The following is a 16,032-nucleotide window of genomic DNA, read 5'->3' as shown; positions in this document are numbered from 1 at the left end:
GGTGATGTTCTGGACATGTCAGAGTGTCTACTGGACATGCAGGTGCATGGAGAAGGTCTGAGAATTCTAGGGCCTGGGGGAGAATTCTGGGCTGGAGAGGCCTTCACCTCTTTGGCCTCACTTGGTGTTCATGGTTCCTTCACATTCTTGTAATCCCTGGTGACCTGGCTGCCCTCCCCACCCAAGGCTGGGCCCTGGGCTTGCCTCTGTTAGCTGCCTACATGATTTTGGCAGGTATTTGGTGCTCAGGACTGCTGTGTGCAGGGGAAGCTGTGGGGCCCAGGGAAGGCCTTTTGGGCTGAGAGGTTGGGGTTTTCCAGAGACCACACAGACAGGGCAGCTGGCTCGGGTGGAGCGGGGTATGAGCCACCTGCCCGTTACCCACCCCACCCCCCACCGCCCCCCCCCGGCCCGCGCCCCCCCCCCCCCCCCATTCTGCGGGGCTGGTCATGACATTTCAGCAGGCTCTGGAGAAATAGCAGAAGTTCTTGGGACGGTGGGAACCCACATGAAAGGCAGCATGGGGCGATCAGGAGAATCGTCCCTGTGAGTCCAGGCGGAGGCCTGAATAGAAGATTGCCACTGTCCTCTGACGTGCATGCTCCAGAGTCAGGGCCGGACCTCCCACTCCCCTCCTCTCTCTCCTGGGTTGGCCTCTGTGGATGGAGGCTGGCGAGGGAAGGAAGGAGTGCCCAGTCCGTGAGCCCCCAGGGCCGGAGCCGTGCTTGCCCTGCTGCAGCATGAGCATGTCCTGTGTTGTTTGCGCCTTGGATTGCTGGGTGGAAGGCCAGATGTCAGCATTCCCGTTCTTAGAAAAAGAAAAGAAAAAGGGACAAGGAAGACAGAGAATAGAAACGCTCTTTGCCCTCTGATTCCCTCACATTAATGGGAACCGAGCTGAAGTCCCAGAACCAAAGTGGGCAGTGGTGTGCTTTGTCTCAGGTGGCTGATGCCCCCTGCGGCCAGGTGTTGGGCTGTCCTGATGGATCCGCTGTCTTGGTGATGCCTTTGGCCCTTCGGCGGACGCAGAGCAGCTACCTGCGGTGTGGCTCAGCTCTGCTCCCGGGAGCGTGTCCGTGCCTCCTGCAGGCCAGCCCTTCTTTTGGCCTGGGCGCCCCTCACGCAGGGCTGCACCCCCTCACGCCGTGGACAGTGATTCACCGAGTGATTACTAGAGATTACGAGCATTTCACGTGTTTTTGCTGCTTCACTCTAGAGAGGATTGCAGTTGGCATCCAAAACACACGCAATACCAGAGGATTAAGTAGATACAAGGAACTGGGGCAAAAGGAAAATAAAGGTGAGAAAGTAGGAGAAGGCCAGAGTCACATATGAGGGCCGGAGATGGGTCCAAATCTGGCTTTGAATTTCTCAGCCAGCAGCACCAAAGAGAACAATTGCTCTTGAGCATCTGGGTAAGAGTCTAGGATCCAGATGAGGTGCAGGGAGGCCAGGCGCTCCCCACACAGGGGGAGGAGCGGGCCCAAGAACAGCCTGCGCGGGCCTTCGCGGGGAGCCCTGGGTCCTGACTGCGTCCTGAGCCCCACTCTGACGGCCTGGCCTGAGTCCACGGGAGCTCATGTTCTCTCGGAGTTGGGGGGACGACACGGCTTTCTCACTCGCTCCACGGCACTAAGCCGTTCGTAAGCCCATTAGGGAGAGTCTGAAAGCTGCCGTGTGCATCGTTCCACACGTGTGTTTGGGAAGAGTCCGGAGGCACAGGCCTTTCAGGAACTCTCCAGGGAAGCTGGCTCTTCGCGGCAGGGAACCTCGGGGGGAAACCAGAGTCACTGTGGCCCCAGCCCTGGTGGCCGGACTATGGGAGTGCAGCTGGGGCGTGTAAACACCCGTACGCGCCCAAGAGGCCATTTTAACATGGATTAGGCAGCCGAGAAAGGGAGGCCTATGTAGGTCTGTTTTTGAAAACTCGAGGATATGGGGATATATAATAACAATATATTATTGTTAAAAAAAAAAAGAAAAATCAAAGCCAGCCAGCCTGTCCTTCCCGGGGTGTGGACTCGGAAGGAGCCTGGGTCAGCTGAGGCCTCTCCTGAGTGTGGGAGCCCGAGGTGCGGGGCTGAGTGACACTGCCCAGGAACGGGGTGGCGGGACACGCCCGGGGCCGAGAGCTAGTTGCTGGCTGACAGCCAGGTGATTGCCCAGTTCCGGGGAAGGCCGGGGACAGCCACCCGGTGAAGAATGTTCCCAGCCCTCAGGGGCCTTTCACCTGGTGGCAGATTGTTTTTCAGGTGGGATGGACTAGGAATCTGGTGGCAGATGGGATGGGATCCATTTGACTTTCCTTTTGCTGGGGTAAAGTGTTCTGGAAGTCATGGGACCCCTGCGTGGCAGGCAGGCAGGCAGGCGGCCCACGGCAGAGGCGGGTGCCTGGCTGTCGACACTGGAGTTAATCTCTTCAAGTGCAGATGGAATCACGGAGGAGGCTGCTCAGTAATGCCAGTAGTCCCTCGGAGGTGGCCGTGTTACTGACACCCTGTCTGAGGGTCAGACAGTAATGATGCGTATTCTTGTCACGAGGGCTGGGTCCTAAGTGGGGTCTGAATGTGCCAGGTGAGGCTGCTGCTCAGTTCTGGCTGTCTCATCACCCGTCCTCTGCTTTCCCCAGTGACTGGTCCATCTTGCTGCTCCCACTTGCCCGAGGAGGCGGGTAGGGCACCTTGTTGATAAGGACATGGAGATGAACTTACCCAAATCCACTCTGTCATAGTGGTAAAGCTGGAATGTGAACCCAGATTTCCCAAAAGAACTCTGGTACTCCTACTTTCCAACAAAAAAGTAATGTTCAAATTGTTCTACAAAATAGATGAATATATAGCATACGCCTAGTGCAGTTTTAAAATTGTATGGCCCATCTCACATAATGCTTTCCTTTATGGTTTTTAAAAGCAGGGAAGCCTCTTTAAACTGTTCTGTAATGGGGACCCGGGTTTTAAGGAGCTCCTGTGATTGTCAGAGAGCGTAGCATTGAAACACAGCTCTCCAGATTGCTGATTGGGGATAATTAGTGAAGGATCAATGTTGACTTGTGCCATCGAAAGTTGAATTATGAATACGATACTTGTATCTGGCCATTTGTCTTTAAAGCCACCTTTGTAGTAGAGGTAAACAGAGTGTTGTTGATAAGCTCTCAGTACGTGGAGTATGAAACAGGGAAAGGGGTCTGAAGTCGGGGTTGGTAACAGTCGCACAGCTGTGACGGTGTCTGTCACGGCTGCCCACTGGCTAGTTTCAAACAGCCTCGAGGGGGCATTTAAAAATTACATAGGTAAAAATAAGAAGGAAGGTCTAAGATAGATTTCTCTTGGTATGGGAAAATAGACCGTATAATGTACTTTAATCCCTGTAGGTCATGTTTCTCTCTTTTATTTTGTCTTCACAGTATTTTTTACTATCTGAAATTATTCACCTTATTTTCTGTGTCCCTGCACTAGAACACACTCCGAGAGCAGGAGCCTCGTCTGTGCTCAGTGCACAGTGCCTGACCCAGGAAAGGTGTTCAGTAAACGATGAACGGATGCTAAATAAGATTTTACTTATTTATTTGAGAGAGAGAGACAGAGAGAGCACAAGCAGGGGGAGGGGCAGAGGGAGAAGCAGGCTCCCCGCCCAGCAGGGCGCCCGATGCGGGGCTCGATCCCAGGACCCTGGGATCATGACCTGAGCCGAAGGCTCAGCCTAATGACTGAGCCACCCAGGCGTCCCTGAACAGATGCTAAATAAACCTTAACTTTTCTTTTTCTTTTCTTTCTGTTTCTTTTTTTTTTTGTGGTATTTCTGTGTGTCGAGCTCCTCTCTCTTGGTGTCTGCCCAAGCATGAGCCTTAGTCTCTCGGAAATACATTTTTTGGGCTTTTCCGGGAATAAAGAAACACTTTATGTACTTGTGCAGTTTCTTGATGCTTTAAGGTTGAGTTTAGCAACAGTATAATTCATAGACGCTAGCTTTTGTTCGGTAATAAAATGCTGTTCCTCATTTTGCCAGGTGTCTTTTGTCCCCCGGCCCTCAAGCTGGCTGCCTCGGAGCTTTTAAATGTCCCCAGATGTCCCAAAGCCTGGGCCACACGTCTAACCAGTGATGTCAGAACCCCTGGGATGGACCCAGGCTTCACAGTGGGCGGTAAAGTTTCTGGCGACCACAGTGTGCGCCTGGGGCTGGGCACTGCTCCTCCAGTGGTCTGTTCCGTGTTGGCTTTTGTTGAGCTGAAGCCTTCTGTTCCTCCCCTCTGTCCATCTGATGCCCGGTAGCAGTGCCCTTTCAGAAAGTTGCAGTCAGCAGGTGATGCTTGGGCTTTGAGCAGCTCGAAATTGGTGTTGAATCAGCCTGCCAGTGGGGAGCTCAGTCCAGCCCTGGGGAGTAACCAGCACCCTTGAGACCGGCTCACTCGGTGGCCCACCTCTCCAGCACTACCTGGTAAGCCCAGTGTGGACGTCAACTAAGAAACGGCTGGGTTTTTTCATTATAAAAGTACTGTGTAGAAAGTAGACACAGAAGACAAATATCCTATAATCTTATTCCGCAAAGACAGCTGTCCTTCCCGTGCTGGTGTATGTCCTTTTGGACTTTTTTCCAACCATTTTCTTTTCCAGGGTTGCATACTCACTAATGCAACTTTGCATCCCTGCTTTTTCTGTCTCCTGACCATGTAATCGGAGCGTTGTCTCCCTTCCTCCACCACCCTGTAAAGGTTTTAACAGCTGCACTCGACATTCCACTGGGTGGGGCTTCCTAGCTCATCCCGGCCTGATGCTGGACAAGCATTCCGTCCTCCTGCTCCCACCAAACAGTTCGGCCATTTTCGGTGCCAGGGTCCCACTCCCTGGCCCATGAGCACGGGAGGTTTCGAGCCCCTGGTTGTGCGGTTTCGTTGTGGCCATCTTTCTGTGGGCAAAGGACACAGGTTCGTAATCTGGAAAAGAACCAAAGGCCAGATCAGGACCCACATCCCCAGAGGGCAGTTGCCCTGACAGATCTGGATCACACGTCTGAGTATTGTTCCATGAAAACAGAACAAATCTCATGTTTTATATCGTGCAGACAATAGGACAAGATACAAGTGACATTTTCAAAAACATTAAGTTGTTTTGTTTTTTAAGATTTCATTTATTTGGCAGAGAGAGAGAGAGAGAGCACAAGCAGGGGGAGTGGCAGGCAGAGGAAGAAGCAGACTCCCCTCTGAGCAGGGAGCCCGATGCGGGGCTCGATCCCAGGACCCTGAGATCATGACCTGAGCCGAAGGCAGACGCTTAACCTGCTGAGCCACCCAGGTGCCCCCAAACATTAAGTTTTTTCACTTGCTCATTTTTAAATCCGTGAGGGCTGGGGGCAGTGCTGAGTAGCGAGGGGCTCACAGCCACTGAGGTCCTGCCCTTGGTGGGCTTCCAGTGTAGGAGAGGCAGACATATCTAGGGTGCACCAGGTGTGGTGCCTGGGAGGGGGCTGGCAGGTGGTTCGGAGCGTCTGGCCATCCTGGTGGGATGGGGCGGGCTAGTGAGGGGTGGGCAGTTGTCGCACGGATCCCGGTGCAGTGGTGGCAACAGAAGTTGCCCTTCAGCTGACTCCTGACTCGGGATTCCCATGAGAAATAATATGGTTAGGCTGTCTGATCTTTTCACCCAGCTCTCTGTGTGCATTTTCCATGTCGCTACGTAGTTAGCCTTGGTTCTACAGGTTAACTCTTGGGCAGATTTCTTAACTTCAGCAAGTTTTAAGTCTTTTAATTGGTAACCTAGGGATAAGGGTAGTCTCTCCTGGATTATTGTGTAAATGACCTGTGCCGACGTATGCTTGCACATAACTGCCTTGCACAAAGCAAATGCTCCATAAATGGATCACTTGATCGTTACGATCAGAGTTGTTGTTTTCAGGTTCTCACCAGTGTAAATAACGCTGTGGCAGACTTCAGGCAGAAAGCTTGCTTTTAAAAGGAGTCCTTAGATCAGTGTAGATTCAATATAGTCTCCAATGTACAGTTGCCAGCAGTGAGATTAATAGAAAAGTGTGTGACCATCCCTCTGTCCCCTGAAACATTACAAATGCTTTCCGAACTGATCGTGCCCATTTGCAGTGCCCCCAGCTGTGGGTGACCGTTGACGGCTACAGAACTTAACATGGGTACTGTAATTTTTTTTAAAGATCGTCACAAATTTTTTTTTTTTAAGATTTATTTATTTTAGAGATAGCGTGCGCACACAAGTGGGGGGGAGGGACAGAGGGAGAGAATCTCAAGCAGACTCCCCACTGAGTGCAGAGCCCGTTGTGGGGCTCGATCTCACAACCCCAAGGTCATGACCTGATCCGAAATCAAGAGTCAGATGCTTAACCGCCTGCGCCACCCACGCGCCCCAGATCATCACTGATTTAATAGATGGGAGGCACTACCAGAATACTCATTTTAAAAGAGAGAAATTCCAGCTTTGTTGATGTTCACGCCTCACCCTGGGCTTGCTCACAAGTGTGGGTGCTGGTGTTCACTGACCTCTACTGGGACCAAGCAGGCTTCGGAGCCCCCACCCCTCCCTCCCGAGCTCCTGCGTGGAGAGCTGTGGGCACCTGCAGTGCTCTACGCAGAGAGTGACTTTCACCTCGACAGCATGACAGAGCAGGAACGATGGGGACCCCTGGGAAAACAGTAATGAGAAAGGATTGCTCCCTGGCCCACCTCTCAAGCTGGTGATCCAGGAATGGAGAGCATTTAATCTGTAGCCCAAAGAGAACAGCACACACTTGCTCTTTTATTTCCAGACAGAGGATGGGCTTTGAATCATGCAGACAAATAAAAGGATTGCCTTTTGTCTCGGCTCTGCCCTCCCCCAGCTCAGTCTCCAGCCCGGCCTGGGGAGGAACGTGGCCATTGTTCTGGCTTTACCTCCTTCCGCCCTGGGTTTCAGCTTCCGCCTCTGAACTGAGGTTGGCAGCACCACTGTCTCAGGGTGCTGGTAAGGAGCGAATGAAGTGTGCCCTTGGAGGTTATAGCTATTGCTAGTTTTCACTGGAAACTCAACTTGAAAATGAGCCAACTGGTGTTTGAACTCGTGCTCTGTGCCTGTAACGAAGCCGACGTGGCCCCTGCCTACATGGAGCCTTGGGCCAGGTCAGGTCGGGGAGATGGCCAGACTGCAAACAGGTCCACAGTGTAGAATGCATATACTGATTACAGAGAGGCAGACGAAGGCCACCTGCTCTAGGTGCCGGGGTGGCGGGAATCGAGCCAGCGAGAGTCCTAATGGCACGATCGGGGAAGATGTGCTTGAGAAGGCGGCATCGGAGCTGACACTTCGGATGAGGAGTTTCTTCTTTCCAATTTAGGGAACAGCAGGAGGGGAACAAAGGCAGGAAGGAGCTGGAGGCTTCTAGGAACAGAGCGGATACTGGCCGGCTGGGGTGCCTGGGAAGAGGATGGGCTCGTGAGCAGCCTTGGGGGGTAAAGTCAGTCCTGGAGCTGAGGGGCCGTGGTGATTCCTTTCCCTGTGTGACGAGGATGCCCACGTCAGTGTGTGCAGGCAGGTGGTGGGAAGACCCTGAGGTTGCACCGGGAAAGACTTTGACCAGGCAGCGTAGAACAACAGAAACAGGTTATCTTCCCCCGTCTGGAGGCCAGAGGTCCAAGATCAAAGCGTCGCCAGGCCCACATTCCCTCTGAAACCTGTAGGGGAGAATTCTTACTTGCCTTTTCCTAGCTTCTGTTGGTGGCCGCAGTCCTTGGTGTCCCTTGGCCTAGCAGCTGCAGCACTCCAGCCCCTGCCCCCCGCTCCCCATCATACGTGGCGTCCCCTCGCGCGTATGCACGTGCACCTGGGGCTCTTCCCCTTCTTGTAAGGATACCAGCTATATTGGATTTAGGGCCCACCCTGCTTCAGGATGATCTCATCCTAGATAATTATATCTGCAGTGACCCTGTTTCCAAAGAAGGTCATGTTCTGAGCTACCGGTGGTCAGGACTTCACCGGGACATCTTGAGGGACACAGCTCTGCCCTCAGCACCTACTCTGAGTACTGAGTCTGCTCCTTGGCGGTGGCTGCATCACACACTGAGGCCTGCTTCAGTTGTGAGCTGTGGGCCAGGCTGGGCAGGGTCACACATACTCTCCTGCGGCCTCAGGCTGGATGGTCCGGAGCATTTTCAAGTATAAGAGAATCTCAGAGAAATGTATCCTGAATCCAGCCACTGCTCACCTCCTGCAAAGCTACCATCCTGGCCCATGCCCCCACCATTGCTCCCTGGGACCAGTCAGATCGCATCACTGCTCTGCTTAGACCCACACCCGCCAGAGCCCCTCCAAGGGCCCCGAGAACCACCTTTGCTCTTCCATCGTGGCCCTTTGGGCACCCTCGGCCTTTACCAGCCTCACAGCCTCTGCCGCGCCCCCCCCAAGTAAAGTTCCCACCCATCTTGGCCTGGCCTCCTTCCCCGACCCGGGCATCTGCTCCAGTAGCCCAGAATGGCCTGCCCTGACCTCTGAAAAGAGAGAGCCAGCTCTCCTCCTCCTCTGCCCTGGGACCCCCCTCCCCCTGCTTTCTTTATTCCCATATCGTCTCTCAGACCTTGGGCAGGTCACTTTACCTCTGAGCCTCAGCCCTGGTCTGTAAGTTGGACTGAGGGGTTCATTGAGGTACTAGTGAGAGTTGTAGGAGTATCATGTGCCAGGCGCTGGCCTAAGTGCTTTTCACAGATTAGCCCATTGGGTGCCTCACCAACCCTAGGAGGCAGGTACTCTGTCTCCATTTTGCAGATGAGAAAACCAAGGCTCAGAGGATTCCTTGCCTAGGCCGAGGTCGCGTGTTGAGAAGTGGCAGAGCCCAGATCCTTGCGCAGGCATTCAGATCCGCTTTCCATGCTGGGCTGCGTCTCATGTGGAAAACGCTCAGCCCAGGTCAGGCCACAGGAACGAGACACAGCACGCACAGCAGGGATAGACGTGCTTCCCCGGGGGTAAGTGTCGGAAAAGCGCGCCCACGCATATCCACATGGAGTAGGCATTCAACGGTTTTCTGGGTAGAATCACAAGAAAATGTCAACAGCTGTTTCCTCTGGGGAGAGGAATGGGGGCAGGATGAGAGGTGTGGCTCCCACTTCCTTTTATGCTGTAGTGTTTTAAAAATAAGTTACGGGCATCATCACATTCCCCCTGTAGATATTCAGTATGTGTCTCTTCCTGAAGGGGAGTGATGGTGCCTCTTAATCACACCTCTCAAAACCCACAGCACCAACATCATCCAGTACCCAGTCCATACTCAAGTCTCATCAGTTGTCCCCAACACGTGTTGTAGCTGATCTGTCTAAACTGAGACCCCCCACCCCCCCGAGGACCACAGGTTGCATCTGATCATCCTGTCCCTTTGGTCTGTCTGCAGCAGATGCTCTTTTTCTTGTGACCTTGAGATCCTAAAAGACTGGGCCAGTTGTCCCATAGAGCGTCCCTTGGTCTGGGTTTGTCCGTCTACTACATTGTGCGGTGTTTGGCTCAGTCCCCGCCCTATCGTTCTGTGAACCGGGACTCAATCTAGAGTCCAGATTGGAATCAGATCAGAGATTTTGCCGGAACTGAACTGTCCTGGGAGGTGGGTGGTGTCATGTGACAGGCAGAGGGTGGTCACTTCATAAGGGGCTATGGTTTGTCCCTCTGTTGTGAAGTCACACACACACACACACACACACACACACACACACACACCCGTTGGCCTGAAAGGGATCTGACTGGTGGTACTGGATGCACTTCTCATCTTGTACCTTTTTGGCTTTTCCAACCATGTATTTATATTTTTTCTCTTTTAATGTTACCTGGGCTGATCTGAACTTACTGTGTCATCATTTACCTCCTTTGACTGAAAGCAGTCTTTCCTGCCCTTCCCTGTGAGGAGGTAAGATGAAGATCCTGGAGGGTCTTCTGTGGGAACAGGCTTCGGAGCCTCAGCTCTGGCCAGGCTGCTGGGTGGGGGTGGCCGAGGTTTCATTGCTGGCTCAGGAAGTGGCCCATGGAACCACAGGAAGATGTCACCACATTGAGAAAGATCCAGTAAGCACTTTGCTGCAGTTTAGTAATGAGGAAGGAACTTAGCTGGCCGGGGAACTGGTCACTGGAGGGCGGAAGCTGGCCCTGGGGTTCAGTATCCACTCCCTAGCTCCTCCCTCAAAGGACCGTGGCCCCAGTGTCATTCTCATGGAGGCCTGGGAAGGGCCAGGGTACAACAGGATACGTATTTATGGCTTCTGCTGTGTGAGGTGGAGACTGGGAGTGCCAGCCAGCTCCAGCCCCTAGGTCGTCCGGTGGTCATGGAATGGAACAGAGAGCAGTGACCTGGGGAAAGGCACATTTTCCGGGAAGAGCCAGCCATGTGTTGGACACCCCTGACCTCTCCCACAGACCCCATTTATCTCCATTTCACAGATGTGGATACAAAAGCCCGGAGAAGTCATGCTAATTGCGCGTGGTCTCCCTGATAGTAAGTGGTGGGGACGGGATTTGAACCCTGGCATGCTTGTCCACCAACAGGCCCAGGATTGTAAATGGTGGCAGCAGTGTTTAGAACCAGATGGGGTCTTCTCGGGCCCCCGAGGTGTCTGCTGTGCCTTGTGCGCCCAGCATCAATTTGCTGGGGACCCGTGGAGAACAGGCGCTCACCTTGTGTGGGGCTCACGGACCAGAGAGCTTTAACAGAAGTCACGCTGCTCACCACGCAGAGCCCTTTGCCCGTCAGGCTATGGCCCACAGTGTCTGTTCCCTTTAATCAATGTGATTGCAGACGCTGCATAAGTGCTTTCTAGGAAAATAGCGAAACAGCCTGAGAAGTGATTTCCTGTTTTCCTCTTACCTTGACTGCTTCGATTTCTTCTTTCACAATGGCCGGAGATTGGCCAACTGAAGCATCTTTGTTAGAAAATCTTTCAGCCTTTGCTTTGGGAGCACATTTGGGGAACAGGGTCCTTCCCGAAGCCCGGAGTGTGGGCATGCCCACTCAGCCTGGCACTCCCCGGGCGGGGGGAGGGTGGTGGTGTGAATGCCAGACTCCCTCATCTCCCTGCAGGGGGAGGTGTTTCTGGATGCACTGGTCTTCCTCTTAGCCTGTATTTGGAGGGGAAAGTTGGCTTTTATAGGCTTCCTCTTCAGCCTTTCCCCTGGGCTTTCTCAGCCAGGTTAACAGGCCAAAAGGGTCAAAATTGAGGCCTAGCCAATGTTTCCAATTCTCGGCCACAGCAAGCGAGGACTTTTGAGTTCCTCCAGGTGGGATCCGTATACGAAAAGACGCCTTAGTGGTAGGAAAAGGGTGATGGAGCATTTGCTGCTTCGCTGGTGATTAGCCTACACTAACGGTTCCTAGTCTTCCATCTAGAAGGTGGCGGGTGGGAAAGCTCTCTCTCGGGCACTTGGCGTTTTCCAGGGGTCCCTGTGAAACCTGGGGACCTGCAGCCTCTCCGAGCTGGGCCAGGCTCAGGTGGTCACAAGGGTGCATTCAGGCCCGTCTCACAAGCCCATCTGTGTTCACTGTCATATACTCGGGCACAGGGGCCCCTTTGTGGGGCCGAGCTGCTGTCACTAAGTCAAGAATGTCTCCGCTGGAGTCGTCCCTCGCAGTGGAGACCGCTGTGTGCAACTCAGCTGATAGTTGGGACCGGTGGCTGTGAATTCTGCCATCTGCGGAACTGAGAGCTGTACATCCGTTGACAGAAACCACAGCATTTAGGGGAATACCCTTTGTCTTTAATTTCCACATTGATGTGGTAAGCTCTTTCCGTATGTGCTGGCTGTGCATTATCCGACCAGTGTCAGTTATGGAGACAGGGACATGTACATTTGCATCTGAAGCCAGTCTGGCCTTGCAGATGTGCCGAAAGGCTCATAGGACAAGGGAGGCTCCTTTCTCTAGAAGGTCCCTGTTCAGAGCCCCGTCGCATTCATCCCTGGCCAGGCTGAATCAGGCCTTGTGGCGGGGCCGCCAAGTGGCAGCTTTCCCTGCCAGGAGGAGCCAAGATGGGGCTCCTTTTTCAGAGCCCTTTCTCGGGGTGTGGGATGGGATATAGGTCTTCTTTATGTGCCCCCCATTTCCGTGTGGTAGTGAATGAAGGGTGCCGAGTGTGCTGTGTTCGTTATAAACAGATGGTTCTGTGAAGCGAGCTTCTGAGATTATTGGGAAGGCGGCTGGGAACAGGCAGCCCGAGTGGCCAGGGATCTGTGTGGGAACCACAGGCAGCTGAGAAGAGGCCTCCAGAACCGTTCCCCGAATCTGTGCGGCTTCTCTAGTCTCCAGCAAATCTGGGTGGTGACTCCTTTGCTTCTGGAGTACAAGAAAGCTCAGATAGACCTAAGCACTGTTACCGGCATAGGGGAGGCTTGGGCACAGACCCGGCAACAGCAAAAAATGTACTTTTGTCTTGGTACGTGGTTAACGAATCTGATTATTAAGGGGGACTCGACATTTTCTTACCATCTAGCTGTATTTTTAAAACAAATACTTTGGAAAAGGTAAATGTGCTATAACTAGGCTGGGATTCAACTTGACCAACTGACCGACCTTCCTTCCTTTTTCTCCCTTCCTTCCTCTTCTTTTTCTTTCTTTCTTTTCTTTTTTCTTTTCTTTTCTTTCTTCCTTCCTTCCTTTCTTTTTTCTCTTTTTCTTTCTCTTTCTTTCTTTCCCTTCCTTCCTTCCTTCCTTCCTTCCTTCCTTCCTTCCTTCCTTCGGTCTTTGTCTTGTTCATGTAGCTTAGAGTAGATGTGAGGCAATTGGTTGCTGGCTTTTTTTTTTTTTCCTAGTTCTTTGAGATGACAGTAAATCATAGCAAATACATTGTGCTTCATGACACAGGACTGTTCCAAATGAACTCTTAACAGCTGTGTGTTTGTCAAAAACATTGTGTGACAAAGCATTGCCTTTTAGTCTCTCCTGCCCTGCCCCGCCCTCGGCCCCTTGCAGCTTTGCCTGGTTCTCCTGTTACCCTAGCTGTGTCTAGTCCTCTTAACCATGTTTTGTTCACGGTAGCCAGAGCCTAGCCAACTAGAAATCTCATCTTTCAGGAATCATTCCTGACCTTATTTACTTTCTCCCAAAGAGGCAATCCTAAGAAGCCAAGTTCAGATTGGAGTTTCAGGCGGGAACAGCATTTGGGTTGGTGAGGCTTGATGGTTGGGTTTGCTGAAATGGACAAAATGAAAGAAGGAAGAAAACTGATACACAATTAGAGCATTTTCGAACAACTACCCATCCACCATAAAATTGAATTCTCCATCTGTCTGTCCGTCCATCCATCTGTGCATGCTTCCAGGTGTCTATCCAGTGGGTATTTGCCATCCATTCTGCCAAACTTTGAGGATTGATGTAATGGTGAGAAGACAGGCGTGGACTCTCCTCAAGGAGCGTACCTTCTGGCATGATCTACCAAACTGCAGGATAGGGGGGAGTGCTATGGCGGGGTGGGGTTGCTGACCCAGCCCCAGCAAGGAGGGCAGTCAAGCAGGACCAGGGCAGGGGAGCTGAGCTCTGAGAACCGAGGAGTTGGCTGGCTGAGCTGAGGGAATGGCTTTGCAGGGAGGCCCAGAGGGAGGACGGAGTGGGGAACCATCGAAGGCAGTGGGGCCTGGCTTTGAGAATCTCAGAAAGCTGTGGACCCTCTTCTGGGGTGGAGGCAGAGGTGGCCCCATGCTAAGTTTTATGTCCGGTTTCTGGCGACACCCACACTCCCTGATGCGCAGAACCTCCCGATGGCCTTGTAAGTGCCCACGTTTTCCGTCCGGGGAGGCCCAGCCCTGCGTAAGTGTGAACGCGTAGAGAAGCCTTTCCTGGAGTTTTGTTTTATCAGCCAGGAGCCCGCATCCCATCCTGTCGGTAAAACTGTCTTTCCAGAAGCTGCTTACAAGTGTTGGTACTAGCTAACTGCTGACAGCAAGAAAAAAAAAAGTTTTTCCTAAGTCAATGCACAGTTTTACGTAGAAACCAAAGATTTTCGGGGTTGCTGCAGAACCATTTGGGCTTCGCTTTCTGTGATCTTTACCACCATGCGATACAAAGTGAGATTCTGAAATGCTGGCGGGTGTCTCGAGTGAAGTTTTTGGTCCACAGATGCCCTGTGCCTTTGTGAGTGACGCTCTTTGATCCAGCTCTTCAGGAGCAATACTTTTGATTTTGTAAAAAAAATACACATATATATTAGTTTCTCTCTTTGAAGCAGTACCGCTCTGAAGCGAACACGGAGGTTCTAATCCTCGTGAGGCCGGGCCTATGGCCTTGCCCCCGAAGGCCTCTTGCCTTGAGCGTGGCCGGCCACGGGGCTTACGTCCCTGAGAATCCGAGTTTGGCGTTACTGATTTTAACCTGTTCGCAGGCCTCTCCTGTACGGCGCCCACGTTGTGGGGCTTTGTAGGTGTTGAGATGGGGACGAGGTGGGGTCTGACCGGGTAACCGTGAGCGTGAGCCTGTCCTGTGCATGCGGTGACTCTGCCTTTCCCCCCCGCAGCCACTTCCCCGAGGGTGTCCTCCGAGCTGGAACAGGCCCGGCCGCAGACGAGCGGAGAGGAAGAGCTGCAGCTTCAGTTGGCACTTGCCATGAGCCGAGAGGTAGCTGAGCAGGTTGGTGCCAGGCAGGTGTGATTGCTCGCTGGGGGCTGGGGACGGGGGGTGGGGGGGCGGGGGGGAGCGTGGGTCACAGCGGGGATGGTGACACTGGCCTCAGTGTTTCCGATGTGTTTCCCGAGATGGGACTTGGCGTTGCCACAACAGTGTTCTTGGCCCCCCCCCCGCCCCGGGTCAGGGAGGGGGCCCTACGCAGTTCCATTTAGGGAAGCTTTTTGTGGGCCAGTGGATGAACTGGTCAGAGTGCCCCCCAGAAACACTTCTGTTGACAACAGCCGCTTGTCATGGTCCCTTCGAACGAGCCTGGGTGTCCACAGCCCCCTCCATGCAAGGCGTGTGGGCTCAGCCCCGGGGGAAGACAGTTTGGTAAGATGGCTCAGGTGCATCTGAATGCTGAAAAACAAGGCTAGGAGGGAAAGCTGCAGGTAATAAGAGCCCTTACTATGTTTCGGTGATGGAAGTGTGTGTAGTTTTAACTTGTTTTCAGTTCCTGTTTTTCTCTACTAATCACACATTACTTTAACATGGACAAGGAGGGAAAGGCGTGTTGGAAATGACCTTTCAAAGCTGTGTCCCTTTGGCCCCGGCCATCAGGTCTGTCCCTGCTGACCTTGGGTTAGGGAGGGTAGACGGAGTCAGGTAGCGCGAGGCGCTAGAAGTGATGTGCAGAGACAGAGATTAGGGGTGGTTCGACAGAAGTGCAGAGGCGGCTGTCCTGGCATGATTGGTGTCGCTGTAACTGGAGACCTCCTAAAGCGCGACCGCGGTGGACAGCTTCAGTTACAGCCCCCCTGTTCCCAGTAGGAGAAGCACAGCGATTAGATCCGTCCCTGTGGGTGCCTGGCTCTGTCACGGACAGCCCGGGGAGAAGGGGCAGGAATGCAGGGACAGATGGACAGTCGGAGCCCGCTTCCGCTCATAACTCATCTCTGTGATTCATCATATTTATAATAAAATACAAGGAACTTACTTCTATTTTGTGATGCTGTAAAAGCTAGGACAGCCCAGTCTCCTGCATGTGGTAACTTTGCCTTAAATAAATATAAATTAGATACAGGTGACCCTTGAACAACATGAGTTTTGGGCTGTGCGGCTCCACGTAAGTGTGGATTCTTGTCAATAAATAAGGTGCTGTAAATCCATTGCCCCTTTCTTAATTTATTAGTAACATTTTCTTCTCTCTAGCTTATTTTATTATAAGAACACAGCATAATACACAGAATATGCCTTAAGCGATTTACTTAGGTTCCAGTCAACAGTTGGCTCTTAGTAGTTAAATTTTTGAGGAGTCAAATTTATATATGGATTTTGGGGGGGTTGGTGCCCTTAACGCGCGTGTTGATGGAGGGTCAACTGTATAGTGAATCATTTCTGTTTGAAATCCTCGAAATAAACATGCAGTGATAGGTGATTTTCACCCTCTTCCTGATTCCTTTCTGGGCTCTCAGG

The 16,032-nt window shown here is 52.6% G+C and overlaps 1 protein-coding gene across 5 annotated transcripts in view; it reads left to right on the top strand.

Annotated features, from left to right (window-relative positions):
- Positions 1-16,032, top strand: part of EPN2 (epsin 2) — an 80,260-nt gene that overhangs the window by 42,314 nt on the left and 21,914 nt on the right. For 3 of the 5 annotated variants that reach the window (XM_021694784.2, XM_021694783.2, XM_021694779.2), the window contains exon 3: positions 14,468-14,595. In XM_021694784.2, the coding sequence (XP_021550459.1) occupies positions 14,468-14,595 (128 nt within the window). The remainder of the gene's footprint in view (positions 1-14,467; positions 14,596-16,032) is intronic. The other 2 variants (XM_021694782.2, XM_044921724.1) reach the window with 1 other exon arrangement.

The sequence above is a fragment of the Neomonachus schauinslandi genome, chromosome 15 (genome assembly GCF_002201575.2).
Source record: "Neomonachus schauinslandi chromosome 15, ASM220157v2, whole genome shotgun sequence".
Taxonomy (NCBI): domain Eukaryota; kingdom Metazoa; phylum Chordata; class Mammalia; order Carnivora; family Phocidae; genus Neomonachus; species Neomonachus schauinslandi.
The sequence above is the reverse complement of the archived record's forward strand: the minus strand, read 5'-3'. Positions and strand labels throughout refer to the sequence as shown.